This window comes from Macaca thibetana, chromosome X, assembly GCF_024542745.1.
Source record: "Macaca thibetana thibetana isolate TM-01 chromosome X, ASM2454274v1, whole genome shotgun sequence".
Taxonomy (NCBI): domain Eukaryota; kingdom Metazoa; phylum Chordata; class Mammalia; order Primates; family Cercopithecidae; genus Macaca; species Macaca thibetana.
Genome location: NC_065598.1, coordinates 118,727,305 through 118,746,342, shown reverse-complemented (window position 1 = coordinate 118,746,342; position 19,038 = coordinate 118,727,305). Strand labels below are relative to the sequence as shown.

Here is a 19,038-nt window from a genome sequence, read left to right as displayed (position 1 = left end):
CATTTTCAGTATTGAGTATAAAAAGAACATAGTGTATTGTTATTGTTTGCTTTTTATTTACATTTGGCCAGTTAGTTATTGCCAGTTATTCTCACGTCACTGTTCCATTCATCTGACCTCAGCAGTATGCAAATTAGATTTGAAAATTCATAGCATTCAAAGATTCTTATGTTTCTATGTAGGGTCCTCATGGCTAGCCTGGAATTGACTTTGACATTCTGTACTTTAAAACATCGATTTATTCATCTGTAATATTTACGTACACCTGTTTTGTGGGGAACATCAACTGACAGCCAGATATACTTAGTATAAAACCCAAGAAATAAAATTAAAGGAAGAAAAATATAAAGCAAACGCTGATGGTTCTTCTGCACTTGTCAGTTTGTCTCTCTGCGTCTCCACGGAGAACTAATTTGAAAAAGCAAGTTAAGAAAACACACATGTATCAGCCAGGCGTGGTGGCTCATGCCTGTAATCTCATCACTTTGGGAGACTGAGGTGGGAGGATCACTAGAGCCCAGGAGTTCGAGATCAGCCTGAGCGACGTAGTGAGACCCCATCTCTATTAAAAAAAAAAAAAAAAGTCGAGTGTGGGGGCATGTACCTGTAGTTCAGCTACTCAGGAGGCTGAGATGGGAGGATCGCTTGAGCCTGGGAGGTCAGGGCTGCAGTGAGCCATGATCATGCCACTGCACTCCAGACTGGGTGACAGAGTGAGACCCTGTATCGAAAAAAACCCCTAAAACCAAAAAACACACAAAGAACAGAAAAGAAAACACAGATATAAACAGAACTGCAGACTAAATCTTGTGCATTATAAAATATCACTCTATTCAGTTGTGAGGTTTTATTTAAATGTTAACCTGCACTGTAAATTGTGTCTATTTTTGAAATTACTTTCCTTGTGTTCTTCAGAAGATGTTCCAATGTGAAAAGGGATGTTGGCATAATAATCCTTGTATTGAATTCAGATGTTTGGTAAGATAAGGAAGAGCAGTGAAGCACTTTCTTGGCCTAGAGTATTTGATCTAATTGTTCTTAATTATTGGTAGGTGAAGGATGTTGCTTTAATTGTCCTTTCTGCACTAAGTGGAAACTTTTTTTTATATTTCTAGGAACCAAATGGCGAGACACCATCATCTTTATACAGAGTTGCAGCAGTACTTCTGCAATTTAATCTTATTGATTTAGATGATCTTTATGTACATGTAAGTCAAGTGGGCTGCTAAGAATATTTGGTTGTCTGTCCCAAGGGTAGGGAAGAGGAGTAGGTAGCCACATAGCACCCCCAGGATTGGGTTGGTTCTAGGTTCTCAAGTCTTACTCTTTGAAGCCCCACTACATTGTTGCTTTTTGTTTATTTTATAAAGTGAATGAATTTAGTTCTTTGGCAGTCTATGAAAATTACATACCTTTTTGGTCACCTTTACGGAGTTTGAGTTTGGATATGAAGTTCAAGTTCTTAACTGTCATCAAGGAGTAGCTCATGGGGAGAGAGGCCAAGTTCTAACCAATGTGGTTTTTTAAGCCTTTTTATTATCTACAAATGATGAGAAATACGGAGTTACCTATATACTGCTTCTTTCTCTCTAAACTGTTAATTTTAGGCATTCAGGATGAATGGGGAACTTCATTAGTGTATTTTTATGTTTAGTATATTTAAAAAATATTTTTCTTGTGTTATTTGTGTGCACTAAATGACTACTATTATGCTTTTATTGCTGGACCCAGGATGTAGAAGAGTTCATGATTGTGGCAGTTGATCTCTAGTGTAACAAAAATTTAGCCATCAGTTTGAAAATCTAGGCTAATAGTGTATAAATTCCTCTTCTATTAGGTTTTGCATTAGGATATCTATTATTTTAAAACAAATATGTCCAAAGGTGATATCATCTTCACTGCCTTTGAAATCACTTTATTAACATCATTGCCTATTTTTGTATACTGTGGCTACAGAGTTGAGTAAAACTTGGTCTCTACCTTGGAAGCAGTCATAGTCTAGCAAAGGAAAAAAAAATTTTGCATTATTTAATAGGTACTCTATTGGAGATATTCACAAAGCTCAGAATAGATAGTGACCATATCTGTCTTGGGGGGCTTTTGGAAGACTTTCCCAAACTAGTTATGTTGAACTGGGATCTTGATAGACAAGTAGGGTCATCTAGGCTGAAATGGTAGAAAACTTTGTAAGTAGAATTAACTGAGTATAAAGACAGGAGGAGTTGTTGTTGTTGTTGTTTTCTTGAGACAGAGTCTCACTGTTACCCAGGCTGGAGTGCAGTGGTGCGATCTCAGCTCACTACAACCTCCGCCTCCCGGTTCAAGCGATTCTCCTGCCTCAGCCTCCCAAGTAGCTGGGATTACAGGTGCACGCCACCATGCCCAAGTAATTTTTGTATTTTTAGTAGAGATGGGGTTTCACCGTGTTGGCCAGGCTGGTCTTGAACTCCTGACCTCAGGTGATCTGTCTGCCTCAGCCTCCCAAAGTGCTGGGATTACAGGCATGAGCCACCATGCCCAGCCAAGGCAGGAGATTTGAAAGGGCTTTTTTATCCCTTTATGGGACTGTCAGGAAGCTCAGAGTGGTTGGAGCCTAGGGTGATATATAGGGGGAATGAGGATGGAATAGAGAAGAGCTAAACTGCTAAGGGCTTAAGTGACATAGTAAAGAATCTGGATTTTTCTGTTGGGAGTGGAGAACCATTTAGTATTTAAAGGAGAGATGTGATGTAGAAACTGAGAATATGGAAAATTGGACAGAAAAGGGAGAATTTAAAAACCTAGGTATGACTTTACAGGGAAGTATAGACCGGCATATGTGGAAAGTACAAATTGATGATAGATTTATTACTCATTATGATTGCATTTAACAGTAAATGTAAGCAGACTAAGTGGTCCTGTTAATATGACAAAGATTGTCAAATGGAATTAAAAATGAGTTTATTATTTTTATGAGAAACAGCTTAAACCTAAGGATAATGAAATGTTGATAGTAAAAGGATGAGAAAATATATCAGCAAACTTATTATTGTTGGACAAAATAGACTTTTTGGCAGAAGGAGACAAAGAGGGCTACTTCATAATAACAAGATTGTGCTCACTAGGAAGATAAAAACAGTTCTAACTTTACATGTATCTAATGACATATTCTCAAAATACACAGAAATAAAAGTTGAGAGAACTATAAGAAGAAACAGTTTGCCCATTAGAGGGAGTTGTAATTGTCTGGGTAAAAGGTAAGGACCTATGGCCGGGCGCGGTGGCTCACGCTTGTAATCCCAGCACTTTGGGAGGCCAAGGCGGGCAGATCAGCTGAGGTCAGGAGTTGAAGACCAGCCTGACCAACATGCTGAAATCCCATCTCTACTAAAAGTACAAAATTACCCCGGGGGTGGTGGCCCATGCCTGTAATCCCGGCTACTCGAGAGGCTGAGACAGAATTGCTTGAACCTGGGAAGTGGAGGTTGCGGTGAGCCGAGATCGTGCCATTTCACTCCAGCCTGGGCAACAAGAGCGAAACTGACTCAAAAAAATAAATAAATAAATAAATAAATAAAAAATAAAACAAGAGGACCTGTGCCAGGTGTATAAGTACAGCAATAAAAATGTGTTTGATTGCCAGGGGAGAACATACAGAATGAGAAAAAGTCTTGCTTACTTCCTTGCACCAGTCCATAGTGACTTTTCTCTTTCCTTCCTTTTTTTTTTTTTTTTTTTTGATTAATGGAATGGAATCTATAATGTTTAATATTTCATTATTATTTTCATTTACTGTTTATGTTAAACCTAATTAATGAAATAGATTATGCATTTTTAGGGGGCAGGAACATTTCTTTTATAGTTTATAGTGACTAGCAGAAACTACTAAGTAATGGTTTGTTGCCTGAATTTTTCTTTGTGTTAGGGTTATTTTATAAATGTCTACATTAATCATCTTTCACTCATACAAGGTGACTGTACTTGAGATACTTGAGCCTTTTTCATAATGGAGGGTTGACTATGCACATAGTACTTTTCCTTTTGCAATAAACTAGTAACTGGCTTGTGACTTAAGTTAAATAAGCTTCTAGAAGAAGTGAGATGTCAAGTTACTAATAATTTTTCTACCTAAAATTTTTCATTTAGATGATTTAAATTTATCCCTTCGTGTTATTTAGTAGCTCACCTTTCCCATATTGGATCCATATTGCAATGCTTTATTTAATTTGGAGTTTAGCCTTTAATGGGGAAATTTGTAATGTTTTTAATGGAACTGCTATATATTTTCTTGGGCAAACTAATAAATTCAATGGAAAACATCACTGTTGTGGTATTATATTACTTTAGGGACTCTATCAGACAGAAGATGTGAAACTTTGAGCTGCGACTTGATTTTAAAAGGGGTACAGAATTCAGGTACTTAATTCTGTCAAATTATAAGAAAATAACTGGAATTTACTTAGAAGGCAAATGGTCATGAATAAGTTAGACTTCTTATTTTTAGTTTTATCAATTGAGAATAGTGTTTGCTTTTTATGTGAACAGGTAGTTGGTATTAGCTGTTTTATGAAATTTTAATGTACCATTTTTAGCTTCTTCCAGCTGATAATTGCATTATGGATGAACATAAACGAGAAATTGCAGAAGCTAAGCAAATTGTTAGAAAGCTTACGATGGTTGTGTTGTCTTCTGAAAAAATGGATGAGCGAGAGAAAGAAAAGGAAAAAGAAGAGGAGAAAGTAGAGAAGGTATGTAATTCATTCTAGTAAGATTAAGTGTCTTCTGGATTTTGAATTATGAAATTTAACTTCTAAATAGTCATTTATGGAAGAATAATTTCTTAGTTTTCATTTTGCTGAAACCTCATTTTCTGGATCATTTGCTCCAGTGGTTTTATTTTTAATCTGAATGGCTCCTTTTTAAGAGAAGCTGTCATATTTTTTTCTTGTATAAATTTCAAAATGTTTTCTAAGTAAAATCACAAGAGGTATTGACTTTAATTGTCCTCTGTGTATTAGTGGCCCTCAAATCCTAAAGGGATTCTCATAGATGATGAATTCTGGTTTCCTGTGGCACGACATAACATTAAGTAGAACTTAATTCCAAGTCTATGAACTGTAATGCCTGTGTCTGTTTTTTTTTAAAATTAATTTATTATTATTTTTGAGACAGGGTCTCACTCTTTCACCCAGGCTGGAGTTCAGTGACATGATTACAGCTCATTGCAGTCTTCTGCTTCCTAGACTCAAGTAATTCTCCCGCCTTAGCCTCCTGAGTAGCTGGGACTACAGGCATGCACCACCACACCTGGCTAATTTTTGTATTTTTTGTAGAGATGGGATTTTGCCATGTTGCCCAGGCTTGTCTCAAACTTCTGAGCTCAAGTGATCTGCCCGCCTCAACCTCCCAAGTTCCTGGGACTATAGGTGTGAGCTGCTGCGCCTGGCCCTGATGTTTTTTCAATAGCTAAAAATTTTGATTGTACTTTCAGGAATATATTGTTTAATTTCCCATGAATAACAAATATTTTTGATGTGTTGCTTAGGTCAATTTTTTAAGTGATGAAGTATTAAGATTTCTTGATGTCTGTATCCTGAGTATCTTAGTTTTGACTATTCATTTTTAGCCACCTGATAACCAAAAACTTGGCTTGTTGGAAGCCTTATTAAAGATTGGTGATTGGCAACATGCACAGAACATTATGGATCAGATGCCTCCATACTATGCAGCTTCACACAAGCTAATAGCCCTTGCTATTTGCAAGCTCATTCATATAACTATTGAGCCTCTCTACCGAAGGTATGTATCTGTATACTTTACTAATCATTGAGGTAGAAATAGCTTAGGACTACAACAAATTCTGTATTTATCTTATCTCCTCAAACCAAGCATGTATTATAGTACCTTTTATCAAAAGATAAGAACTATTCACAGAGTGTATCAGTCTGATATATATTAATCAGTGGCTTGTCTTCTAACGTCTACACCAGGGGTTCTAGAATGTGTGCTGCAGTGTAGTCTAAAAACTACAAGTTAGACTTCTAGGTTACGTTTGTTCCATTGAGAGTTGAAACCCCATTCTTCTGGTTTTGACTTTTCCTCCTCTCAGTGGTTGGGAGGGGCAAAGAAGAATTGCTGAAGTTTTTTCTTAGTGTAATTTTTCTCTATCCTGGCTGAGTGGCTCTGAGTGAGGACATTGCCTTTCTGATTCCCTTACCTTTCCTGGCATATAGGTTGCTGTTCTGGAAATTACTAGTGCAGCCTCTCTTATCATCCCTGGTTACTATGTCGTCTAGTCCTTTAGCTTTCTGCCTACTTGCAGGATACGTAGGAGCAGTATTGATAGCGGCTCTGGCTACAGCCCCATAGATGAGAGCCTGCCTCAAAAGCCTCAGCCTTGTGACTTTTGTGTAGCTGCTGGTTGCTGCCGTCAGTGTCACCTCATGGGCCATGGACCATGCAGGCTTCTTAGAGAGTGACCCCTGTGACTCCACAGTGGGACACCTGCTGAGCAGGTGGGAACTCTGGGTGTGATCTCCTGAAGTGACCCTCTTTAATTACGTGACTCACTTTCCCTACCACCACATTCTACATACTCTAGGTTGTGGAATCCAGATTGAGAAATGTCAATGTCAATTGACTTGAATCAGTGTTGTTATATCCATATTTTTCTGTTTCATCTTTCAGTGTGTCTTAGGTCCATCCCTTGTTTCCCATTCCCACATCCAAGTTCACGATACTGGCCAAGTTTAAAAGCAGATTCAGTTGGTGTATGTTAGATGTTCCTTGAAATCCGCATTTCTCTGGTTAAGCAGTTAATTTGGAACATTCTCCTCTGAGTTCTGATTCTTTTTTTTTCTCTAATGACTGTTGTTTTTATGTGTTTCTACCAGTTGAGAATTATCTGGTATAATAAAGTTAGGCACAATTGAAATGTAGAAAGCAAATATGAGCAAGAAAACATTTCGCTGATTAAGATAACTTTGTTAACTTAAAATGATAGATATTGTAGTGTGTGTGTATATAGTTATATTTATTATATATATGTATTTATTTATTTATTTTACTTTTTAAAATAGAGTTGGTGTTCCTAAAGGTGCTAAAGGCTCACCTGTTAATGCTTTGCAAAACAAGAGGGCACCAAAACAAGCTGAGAGCTTTGAAGATTTGAGGAGAGACGTGTTCAATATGTTCTGTTACCTTGGTCCTCACCTTTCTCACGATCCCATTTTATTTGCAAAAGTGGTGCGCATAGGCAAGTCATTTATGAAGGAGGTAAGTAAGATTTTTCTTACAAACCTAAATTTTGAAATGAAAATGTTCTGAGTGTACTTGTGTTATGAGTATCTTTAGAAATAAAAATATGAACCTCAGTTAATAAAGGGTTATGTTGAGTGAGGTTTGTGGAAAATTCCAGTGTGTCCTAACCATATACAGTCACATGTTGCTTAATGACAGGTGAGAAATGCATCATTAGGTGATTCGTCATTGTGCAAACGTCAGAGAGTGTACTTCTACAAGCCTAGATGGTGTGACCTACTACATAACCTAGGCTATATGGTATGACCTGTTACTCCTAGGCTACAAATCTGTACAGAATGTTACCATACTGAATACTATGGGCAGTTGTAATACACTGTTAAGTATTTGTGTATCTGAACATATCTAAACATATAAAAGGTAATACCTTGCACTAAGTTGTTAGGACAACCATGATATCACTAGGCAATAGGAATTTTTTAGCTCTAGTATAGTATTATATGACCCTGGTCGTATATGTGGTCCATCAACCGAAACATTGTTAAATGGTGCATAACTGTATATATTAATATAACCCAAATCTAGCTAGATTATTAGTTAAGTCCCTCACATGGGAAAATGTACTTCAGACAAGTGGCCGCTTTTTGAATTCCCTTATAATTAGTGGTTACCTTGCATTCTTTTCCTCTGCTTACCATCTAGTCATTTTCTTGAGTGTAGTTTTCAATCATTGCTGCTATGTGTAGTCTTTTCAGCCTCAGACTGTTGAGGACCCATTTTTTTTTTTTTTTTAGTAAGATTTTTATTGAAATAAAACATACATATGGAAAAATACAGCTCAGTGACTTTCCCTAAACTAAGCACCCATATGTCCACTACCCAAATCAAAAAATAGAATAGTACCTGCAACCTAGAGTCTTTCTCATACTCCATTCTAGTTATTATCCTAACATAAACATTTATGCTTTTTTAAAAAATCAACTTTGAGGTATAATTTAAATACAGTAAACTTCTACAATTTTAAGTGTACAATTCGATGAGTTTTGACAAATGCATACAGTTGTATGTTCACCACTACAATTATGATATAGAAGTTCCCTCCTTCCATTGCTGTTCCTGGCAACCTCTGATAGGCTTTCCATCACTATAGTTTTGCTTTTTCTACATCTTAATTAATAAATGGAATCATATGGTATATACTCTTCTCTGTCTAGTTTCTTCCATTTAAGCTTTCGAGATTTATCCAAGTTGCATGTGTCAGTAGTTTCCTTTATTGCTGAGTGATATTTTATTACATAGATGTACCGGAGTGTAGCCACCAGTTGATGGGCATTTGGGTTGTTTCTACTTGGAGGCTATTGTAGCGCTGCTTTCAATATTCTTGCACAAGCCTTTTGGGAGGCATGTGTTTTTGTGTCTCTAGGAGTGGGATTGATGGGTCATATGAGTAACTATATGTTTAATTTCATAAAAAATTACCAAACTGTTTCAAAGCGTCTGTACCATTTTGCATTCCTAAGAGCTGTTGTATGAGACTTCTAATTGTTCCACATTCCCACCAACACCTGGTGTTGTCACTCTTTTAAATTTTAGTCATTCTAGTGGGTATGTAGTGGTGTCTTGCTGAACTTTTAATTTCGTTCCGGTGACTAGGGATGTTGATCATCTTTTCATGTGCTTATTTGCCATTTATAGTTATCTTTAGTGAAATGTCTGTTCATGTCTCTTGCACATTTTTAGGTTGGATTATTTGTCTTTTTATTATTGAGTTGTAAGAGTTCTTTATTCTGGATGCAAGGCCTTACCAGACATGTGATATTTGGAAATTTTTTTCTTAGTCTGATTTGCCTTTTCATTTTGTTAACTATTTTTTAACAGCAAAAAAATTTTAACGTTTGATTAATTCCAATTTAGTAGTATTTTTCTTTTATGGTTTGCTTTTCATGCTCTAAGAAATCTTTGCCCAGCCCAAGGTTTTAAAGCTGAAAAGAATTATACATAGTTTCTTTAAAGTTGTGAAACATGACAACTGAAAAAACATCTAGACGTTGTTAAAAAGCACAAATGCAGGGTGTCTTCAGTGTTTGGTGATTATATCTAATTTGAATTTTCGACAACAGTAACTGTATAGAAATACTAATGGCTATTGTATATTAATTTCTTGACATCTGAAATATTTGACTTGCCTTTTTATACTTGGTAGTTTTTTTTGTTTGTTTTTGAGATAGGGTTGCACTTTGTCATGAAGGCTGGAGTGTAAGTGGCACCACCATGGCTCACTGCAGCCTTGATCTCTCACGCTGAAGGGATCTTTCTGCCTCAGCAGCCCAAGTAGCTAGGACCACAGGTGCATGCTGCCATGCCTGGCTAATTTTTTAAAATATTTGTAGAGACAAAGTCTCTCTATGTTGCCTAGGTAGGTTGTTTTTAGTGCCCACAAATTTAAATTATGTAAAGGTACTCTAAAGAAATCTGTTAAGTAGTTAATTATTACTATATATATTGCTTATTATGTAATATTCATATGAAATGAAAGTATATCATTTCTAAATGTTGGGAACATTCTAAGTCCTCTGTTCTAGCTATTTTGAAATATACAATACATTGTTAACTGTAGTCACCCTACTCTGCTATTGAACATGGGAATTCATTCCGTCAATCTAACTGCATATTTGTACCTATTAATCAACGTTTGTTTATTCCCCCTCACCCCCAGCCTCTGTTATCTGTCATTCTAGCCTCTCCCTCCATGAGACCACTTTTTGTTTTGTTTTGTTTTGTTTTTGAGATGGAGTTTTGCTCTTGTCGCCCAGGCTGGAGTGCAGTGGTGCGATCTTGGCTCACTGCAACCTCCGCCTCCTGGGTTCAAGTAATTTTCCTGCTTCAGCCTCCCGAGTAGCTGGGATTACAGGTGCCCGCCACCAAGCCCAACTAGTTTTTGTATTTTTAGTAAAGACGGGGTTTCACCATGTTTGCCAGGCTGGTCTCGAACTCCTGACCTCAGGTGATCTGACCTTCTTAGCATCCCAAAATGCTGGGATTACAGGCGCGAATCACTGTGCCCAGTCATGAGACCACTTTTTTAGCTTTCACATGAGTGAAAACATATGATATTTGTCTTTCTGTGCCTGGCTTATTTCACTTAACATAAAGACCTCTAGTTCCATCAACATTGCTGCAAATGATATGATTTCATTCTTTTTTTATGGCTGAATAGTATTCCATTGTGTATATATACATCACATTTTATTCATTCATCAATTGATGGGCACTTAATAGGTTGATTCCATAACTTTGCTGTTGTGAGTAATATTGCAGTAAACATGAGGGTACAGGTATCCTTTTGATATATTGATTACTTTTCCTTTTGATAAATACCTGGTAATGGGATTGCTTGTAACAAATTATCACATATACCCCACAAATATGTACAAATATTTGTACCAATAAAAAAATTTAAAGAAATTTAGGAAATATAGTAATGTTTCACTCTTGATTTTTATTATCTGAAAAGGATGATTCATGTTAGCTAGTGCCTGCTCAAGAAACAGAAGGGCTGTATTTTTTCCAGTGCATCATATCAGATGCACATGAAGTCACTTTGTTCCATTGCTAGTGATGTTAACTTTATCATTTGGTTAAGGTGATCTCTGCCAGGTTTCTCCACTATACAGTTACTGTTTTTTCCCTTTGTTATTAAGATACGTCTTGCGGGAAGATATAATACTTTGAGACTATATAAACAGCCTGTTTCTCCTCATACTTTCACCTACCTAAAGCTGCTCTTTTTACTTGAAAATCTTAATGTTCAGGTCTCTTGTTCTGAAATTCTTTGTTTGGTTACAAGTATGAAACTTGTGAGCAGGAGACCAAACCTCCAACTCATGGAAGTCCTGTACATAACCATATACAATATTATTACCAAGATACACACTTGGTAGAGCTGTCACACTTCCCCTCTTGCCTTCTCCATTGCATTCATCCTGTACACCCATTCTGCCCTAGTTGTGCCAGGTTCCTGCATTAACTCCAGTCTATTCTTGCAGAGATGAAGGGCAGAAGGGAAGAGAAAAATGTTAATTTTGACCATAGAGACCAGTGTAAGAAGAAATCTGCATTTTCTCATTACTAAGTTTGTGATGGAAAAGTAAATATTTACAGTTATCTGAGTTAGAATTTTGATCTGTTCTTACCCATAAAAGATTTTGCTGTGACAAATCATTTGTTCTGCGTTTAAAAGGGTTTTGTTGTCTAGCTTGGAATTCAAGCAGGATTTTTAAGATTGCTTCTAAAGGGTGAATATGACCTTAGTTCCAAATAATTTATTTACAATTACACTTCTTTAACAAATCTCATTTATAAGCTTAGGGTTGCTTTTATATACAAATTAGGCATTTTTTTTTTTTTTTTTTTTTTGAGACGGAGTCTCGCTCTGTAGCCCAGGCTGGAGTGCAGTGGCCGGATCTCAGCTCACTGCAAGCTCCGCCTCCCGGGTTCACGCCATTCTCCGGCCTCAGCCTCCCGAGTAGCTGGGACTACAGGCGCCCGCCACCTCACCCGGCTAGTTTTTTGTATTTCTTAGTAGAGACGGGGTTTCACCGTGTTATCCAGGATGGTCTCGATCTCCTGACCTCGTGATCCACCCGTCTCGGCCTCCCAAAGTGCTGGGATTACAGGCTTGAGCCACCGCGCCCGGCCCAAATTAGGCATATTTTTAAAAAGAGGCTTATATACTTATACCGGATATCACTTAACAGAATTATCTTCTAGCCCTATAGTTATTTGTAATTTATTTCTCTGATTATGTGTATATATGTTTCTTAAATTTGAGGTATGTAGTATATAGGACTAACTCCTAGTACAGTGATTCTCAAGCTTCAGCATGCATTGTAATCATCCAGAGGACTTGTTTTTGTTTGTTTGTTTGTTTTGAGACATTCCAGCTCTGTCGCCAGGCTGGAATGTGGTGGCACAACTTCGGCTCACTACAACCTCCACCTCCCGGGTTCAAGCTGTTCTCCTGCCTTAGCCTCCCAAGTAGGTGGGACTACAGGCATGCGCCACCACACCCAGCTAATTTTTGTACTTTAGGACGGGGTTTCGCCATGTTGGCCAGAATGGTCTCGATCTCTTGACCTCGTGATCCGCCTGCCTCGGCCTCCCAAAGTGCTGGGATTGCAGGCGTGAGCCACTGCGCCCGGCCGAGGACTTGTTAAAATAGATTGTTGGGCCCCATCCTTGGAGTTTTTGATTCAGTAGGTCTTGAGATGAGACCTTAGAATCTGCATTTCTAGTAAGTTCTTCTGTGATATTGATGCTCCCGGCCCAAAGACCAAACTTTGAGGATTCTTGTTCTAGTCTTAAGCGGTGGAGGAGTTTGGTGGCTCTAGAATTGTTTCATATAAAATGACACATTTTGCTATAATAACATTTTCTTTAATTGTAGAGCACTAACATGCTCATCTGACATACTCAAATGTTTTTGATAGCACCTATACACTTTTTAGACTTTATTTTTTAGAGCAATTTTAAGTTCACAGCAAAATCCAGAGGAAGGCACAGAGATTTGTTATATGCCACCTGTCCCCATATGTGCATAGCCTCCCTTGTAATCAACATCTCCCACCAGAGTGGTACATTTGTTACAGGGATGAACCCACATTGACACATCAAAGTCCATAGTTTACATCAGGATTTGCTTTGTGTTGTACATACTAGGGATCTCGTCAAATGTATAGAATATTATCACTGCCCTAAAAAATCCTCTGTGCTCTGCTCATTTATCCCTCTCTCCCCACAACCCCTGGCAACCACTGGGCTTTTCATTGTCTGCATGGTTTTGCCTTTTTCAGAAAGGCATATAGTTGGAATCATACGGTATGTAGCCTTTTCAGATTGTTTTCTTTCACTTAGTAAAATTATACACATTTAGGTTTCCTCTATGTCTTTTCGTGGCTTGATAGCTCATTTCTTTTTAGCACTGAATAATATTTCATTGTCTGGATGTATCACAGTTTATCCACTCACCTACTGAAGGACATGTTGGTTGCTTCCAAGTTGTGGCAATCAAGAATAAAGCTGCTGTAAGCATCTTTGTACAAGTTTTTGTGTGGACCTAGGTTTTTGATCTGCTCTGACAATCTATGTATTTTAATTGGTGCGTTTACACTGTCAGTGTTCGAAGTAATTGATGTATTTGGATTAATATTAGTATCTACCATTTTTCTTACTGTTTTCTAGTTTTTGCCCCTGTTTTTTGTTCCTGTTTTTGTCTTCCGCTCTTTTCCTGCCCTTTCTGGCCTTTTTTTGGTTAAGTTTTTTAGTGATTACCCCACAGTCTGCAATGTACATTTACAATTGATCCAAGTCCACTTTCAAACACACTATTTTGCCTCATGGGTAGTGTGAGTACCTTACAATAACAGCATAATCCTAATTCTTTCCTCCCGACATCACTGAAGTCATTCATTTGCTTACACACACACACACACACACACACACACACACACACACACGCACGCATATGCATATGTAATCAAATACATTGTTGCTATTCTTTTGAACAAACCATTATTTTTGTTATATTAGTTAAGCATAAGAAAAATAAACATTCTTATTTTACCTTCACTTAATCTTACTTCAGTGTTTCTTTTTTTGTTTGCTTATATGTGTCCAAGTTTCTGACCTATATTATTTTCTTTCTGTCTAAAGAACTTACTTAGTATTTCTTGCAAGGCAGGTCTACTGGCAACAAATTCCCTCAGTTTTTGTCTGAGAAAGTCTTTATTTCTCCTTTACATTTAAAGTATAATTTCACAGGGTCCAGAATTCTAGGTTTTTTTTTTTGTTTGTTTTTTTAATCTTAACACGTTAAATCTTTCACTCCACTCTTGCTTAGTTTCTGAGGAGAAATGTGTTGGAGTTCTTACCCTTGCTTCTCTATAAGCAAGGTGTTCTCCCCCGCACCCAGCTTCTTTTAGGATTTTTTTCTTTTTCTTTGATTTTCTGTAGTTATAACATGATATGCCTAGGTGTAGTTTGTTTTGTTTTATTATTTATTTATTTATTTTTTGCATCTGTCTTGCTTGGTGTTCTCTGAGTTTCCTGCATCTGTGGTTTGGTGCCTGATACTAGTTTGGGGGAAATTCTGTCATCATTGCTTCAAATATTTCTTCTCTTCCTTCCTCTCTTCTGCTATTTCCATTATGCATATGTTACAGTTTTGTAGTCCTACGGTTCTTGGATATTCTGTTCTGCCTTTTATGAGCCTTTTTTCTCTTTGCTTTTCAATTTTGCAGGCTTCTATGGAGATATCCTCAAGCTTAGAAATTTTTCCTCCTCAGCTGTGTTATTTCCTAGTAAGACCATCAAAGGCATTCTTCATTCTGTTACAGTGTTTCTGATCTGTAGGATTTCTTTTTGATTTTTTCCTTAAAATTTCCATATTTCTGCTTATATTGCCCCCTGCCCTTTTTTTTTTGAGGTGGAATTTTGCTTTTGTTACCCAGGCTGGAGTGCAATGGCATGATCTTGGCTAACTGCAACCTCCACCCCCAGGTTCAAGCAGATTTCCTGCCTCAGCCTCCCTACTAGCTGGGACTATAGGCATGCACCACCACACCCAGCTAATTTTTCTATTTTTAGTAGAGATGGGGTTTCGCCTTGTTGGCCAGGATAGTTTTGAACTCCTGACCTTAGGTGATCCGCCCACCTCAGCCTCCCAAAGTGCTGGGATTACAGGCGTGAGCCACCACGCCTGACTCCCCACCTTTTGTTTTTTTGAGACAGAGTTTTGCTCTGTCACCTAGGCTGGAGTACAATGGCATGACCTTGGCTCACTGCAACCTCTGCCTTCTGGGTTCAAGCAATTCTCATGCCTCAGCCTCCTGAGTAGCTGTGATTACAGGCACGTGCCACCATGCCTGGCTAAATTTTTGTATTTTTAGTAGAGACGGGGTTTCGCCATGTTGGCTAGGTTGGTCTAGAACTCCTGGCCTCGAGTGATTCACCTGCCTCGGCCTCCCAAAGTGCTGGGATTACAGGCATGAGCCACCGTGCCTAGCCGTAAGTTCCTTTTTTTTTTGAGACAGAGTCTTGCTCTGTCACCAGGCTAGAGTGCAGTGGTGCAAGCTCAGTTCACTGCAACCTCTGCCTCCCGGGTTCAAGCGATTCTTATAAATAAAATACATTTTATTTATTGTGTTAGGAATTGGGGTAGAGAGATTCTGTGTTTATGTTTTACTCTGCCATTGTAATTCATTTGTCTAGAAAGACTATGTGGCTATTTCATATGTTGGCCCTTGGTAAAAGCCAAAGTGTTCTAAATTGATTTACAAATAAAGCTTAGTAAAACCTGAAATTAGCCAGGCAGAATATACCCCAGACTGGGTATTAGATGACATTAGGAAATAGGTGAGATAGTGATCTTGTGGTAATGTGGAGGCATGTCCTTATTCTTAGGAGACATCCTGCATTATTTTGAGAAAAGTGTCATGCCTGCAAATTTTTTTGGTCTGCCAAAAAAAGGGCAAAATGTTAACTGTTGAACTTAGAAGGTAGGTATATATAGGTGTTTAGTATACTATCCTTTCAGTTTTTAGGTAAATTTGAAATTTTTCGTAATAAAAATTTGGATTGGTAGGAGGAGAATGTACCTTAGACCAGTAGTTTCAAAACTGTAGTTTATAAAACAAATGCTTTAGAACTTCGAGGCTGATGTTTACTACTTTTTGTTTTTTTGTCAGCTATTACAGGAGGGGGAGTCTGTGATTCTGCTTCATTCCACTTATTTGTTTTCAAAATTGAAAATCTGTCTTGGTTATGTAGCTTAAAACCCAAGATTCTTCATAGAGTAGTTTTAAGAAATAAATGCGAAGATTTTAGTCTGTACATGGCACACAGTGAGTACTAAATAAATTGTAGTAAGAATGAGAAGAAGGGGGAAGTTGAAAATAGTGTTTTAATTCACACAGACAGCTTCAGGTTCCAGTCTTTTCAAAAATCTTGTGTTTTTTTCCTCTCTTCTGAGACATAGTCCTGAGTAGTGTTTGAAATGTTTAAGGGGCAGAGATACTCAAAATAAGTCGTTATTAATAAAAAATTATCTAGTTATGTCTACAACTTTTCCATTTATTCCATGACTCTCCAAAAACCCTCCTCCTAATAAACCTATAAACCTATATATTTTTTGTGAGTCCTGTACAGTTATGCAGCTGGATCAGCTACTGTGTCTTTATAGGGCAATTTTGGAACTTGTTTTGGGCCATTCAGCTAATGGCCTATATGGGCGTAATTGTGTCTAGTTTTATTAAACCTTTTTTTTTTTTTTTGAGACGGAGTCTAGCTCTGTCGCCCAGGCTGGAGTGCAGTGGCGCAATCTTGGCTCACCGTAACCTCTGCCTCCCAGGTTCACGCGATTCTCCTGCCTCAGCCTCCTGAGTAGCTGGGATTACAGGCGCGTGCCACCATGCCCGGCTAATCTTTGTCTTTTTTTTTTTAGTAGAGAAGGGTTTTCACCATGTTGGTCAGGCTGGTCATGAACTCCTGACCTTGTGATCTGCCCGTCTCAGCCTCCCAAAGTGCTGGGGTTACAGGCGTGAGCCACTGCGCCCTGCCTATTCAAACTTAAAAATTCAGTTGCTCACAGGCAAGTCTGGTTTTTTTTTTTTTTTTTTAAATTATACTTTAAGTTCTGGGATACATGTGCAGAACATGCAAGTTTGTTACATAGGTATACACGTGCCATGGTGGTTTGCTGCACCCATCAACCTATCATCTACATTAGGTATTTCTCCTAATGCTATCCCTCCCCTAGCCCCCCACCCCGTTACAGGCCCCTGTGTGTGATGTTCCCCTCCCTGTGTCCTTGTGTTCTCATTGTTCAACTCCCACTTATGAGTGAGAACATGTGGTATTTGGTTTTCTGTTCCTGTGTTAGTTTGCTGAGAATGATGGTTTCCAGCGTCATCCACGTCCCTGCAAAGGACATGCACTCATCCGTTTTTATGGCTGCATAATATTCCATGGTGTATATGTGACACATTTTCTTTATCCAATCTATCGTTGATGGGCATTGGGTAGGTTCCAAGTCTTTGCTGTTGTGAAGTGTGCTGCAATAAACATACATGTGCATGTGTCTTTATAGTAGAATGATTTATAATCCTTTGGGTATATACCCAGTAATGGGATTGCTGGGTCAAATGGTATTTCTGGTTCTAGATCCTTGAGGAATCGCCACAGTCTTCCACAATGGTTGAACTAATTTACAACAGTGTAAAAGCATTCCTGTTTCTCCACATCCTCTCCAGCATCTGTTGTTTCCTGACTTTTTAATTATCACCATTCTAACTGGCGTGAGATGGTATCTCCTTGTGGTTTTGATTTGCATTCCTCTGATGACCAGTGATGATGAGCATTTTTTCATATGTTTTTTGGCTGCATAAATGTCTTCTTTTGAGAAGTGTCTGTTCATATCATTTGCCCGCTTTTTGATGGGGTTGTTTTTTTCTTGTAAATTTGTTCATTCTAGATTCTGGATATTAGCCCTTTGTCAGATGGATAGATTACAAAAATTTTCTCCCATTCTGTAGGTTGCCTGTTCACTCTGATGATAGTTTCTTTTGCTGTGCAGAAGCTCTTTAGTTTAATTAGATGCCACTTGTCAATTTTGGCTTTTGTTGCCATTGCTTTTGGTGTTTTAGTCATGAAGTCTTTGCCCATGCCTTTGTCCTAAATAGTATTGCCTAAGTTTTCTTCTAGGGCTTTTCTGGTTTTAGGTCTTACGTTTAAGTCTTTTAATCCATCTTGAGTTAATTGTTGTACACAGTGTATGGAAGGGGTACAGTTTCAGTTTTCTGCATATGGCTAGCCAGTTTTCCCAACACCATTTGTTAAATAGGGGATCCTTTCCCCATTGCTTGTTTTTGTTAGGTTTGTCAAAGATCAGATGTTTGTAGATGTGTGGCGTTATTTCTGAGGCCTCTGTTCTGTTCCATTGGTCCATGTATCTGTTTTGGTACCAGTACCATGCTGTTTTTGTTACTGTAGCCTTGTAATATAGTTTGAAGTCAGGTAGCATGATGCCTCCAACTTTTTTCTTTTTGCTTAGGATTGTCTTGGGTATATGAGCTCTTTTTTGGTTCCATATGAAATTTAAAGTTTTTTCTGACTCTGTGAAAAAAAGTCACTGGTAGCTTGATGGGGATAGCACTGAATCTGTAAATTACTTTGGGTGGTGTGGCCATTTTCACGATATTAATTCTTCCTATCCATGAGCATGGAATGTTTTTCCATTTGCTTGTGTCCTCTCTTATTTCCTTGAGCAGTAGTTTGTAGTTTTCCTTGAGGAGGTCCTTCACATCCCTTGTAAGCTGTATTCCTAGGTATTTTATTCTCTCTTTAGCAATTGTGAATGGGAGTTCACTCATGATTTGGCTCTCTATTATTGGTGTATAGAAATGCTTTTGATTTTTGCACATTGATTTTGTATCCTGAGTCTTTGCTGAAGTTACTTATCAGCTTAAGGAGATTTTGGGCTGAGACGATGGGGTTTTCTAAATATACGATCATGACATCTGCAAACAGAGACAATTTGACTTCCTCTCTTCCTATTTCAGTACACTTTATTCTTTCTCTTGGCTGACTGCCCTGACTAGAACTTCCAATACTATGTTGAATAGGATTGGTGAGAGAGGGCATCCCTGTCTTGCGCTGGTTTTCAAAGGGAATGCTTCCAGCTTTTGCCCACTCAATATGATATTGGCTGTGGGTTTGTCATAAATAGCTCTTATTATTTTGAGA

At 38.0% G+C, this 19,038-nt stretch overlaps 1 protein-coding gene across 10 annotated transcripts in view; it reads left to right on the top strand.

Annotated features, from left to right (window-relative positions):
* THOC2 (THO complex subunit 2) overlaps positions 1-19,038 on the top strand; it is a 131,816-nt gene that overhangs the window by 58,985 nt on the left and 53,793 nt on the right. For all 10 annotated transcript variants that reach the window (XR_007722738.1, XM_050777340.1, XM_050777339.1 and 7 more), the window contains exons 9-12: positions 1,116-1,208; positions 4,572-4,727; positions 5,606-5,778; positions 7,059-7,254. Coding sequence is in view for 9 of the 10 variants with exons in the window: in XM_050777340.1 (XP_050633297.1) it covers positions 1,116-1,208; positions 4,572-4,727; positions 5,606-5,778; positions 7,059-7,254 (618 nt within the window). In the remaining variant the exon portion in view is untranslated. The remainder of the gene's footprint in view (positions 1-1,115; positions 1,209-4,571; positions 4,728-5,605; positions 5,779-7,058; positions 7,255-19,038) is intronic.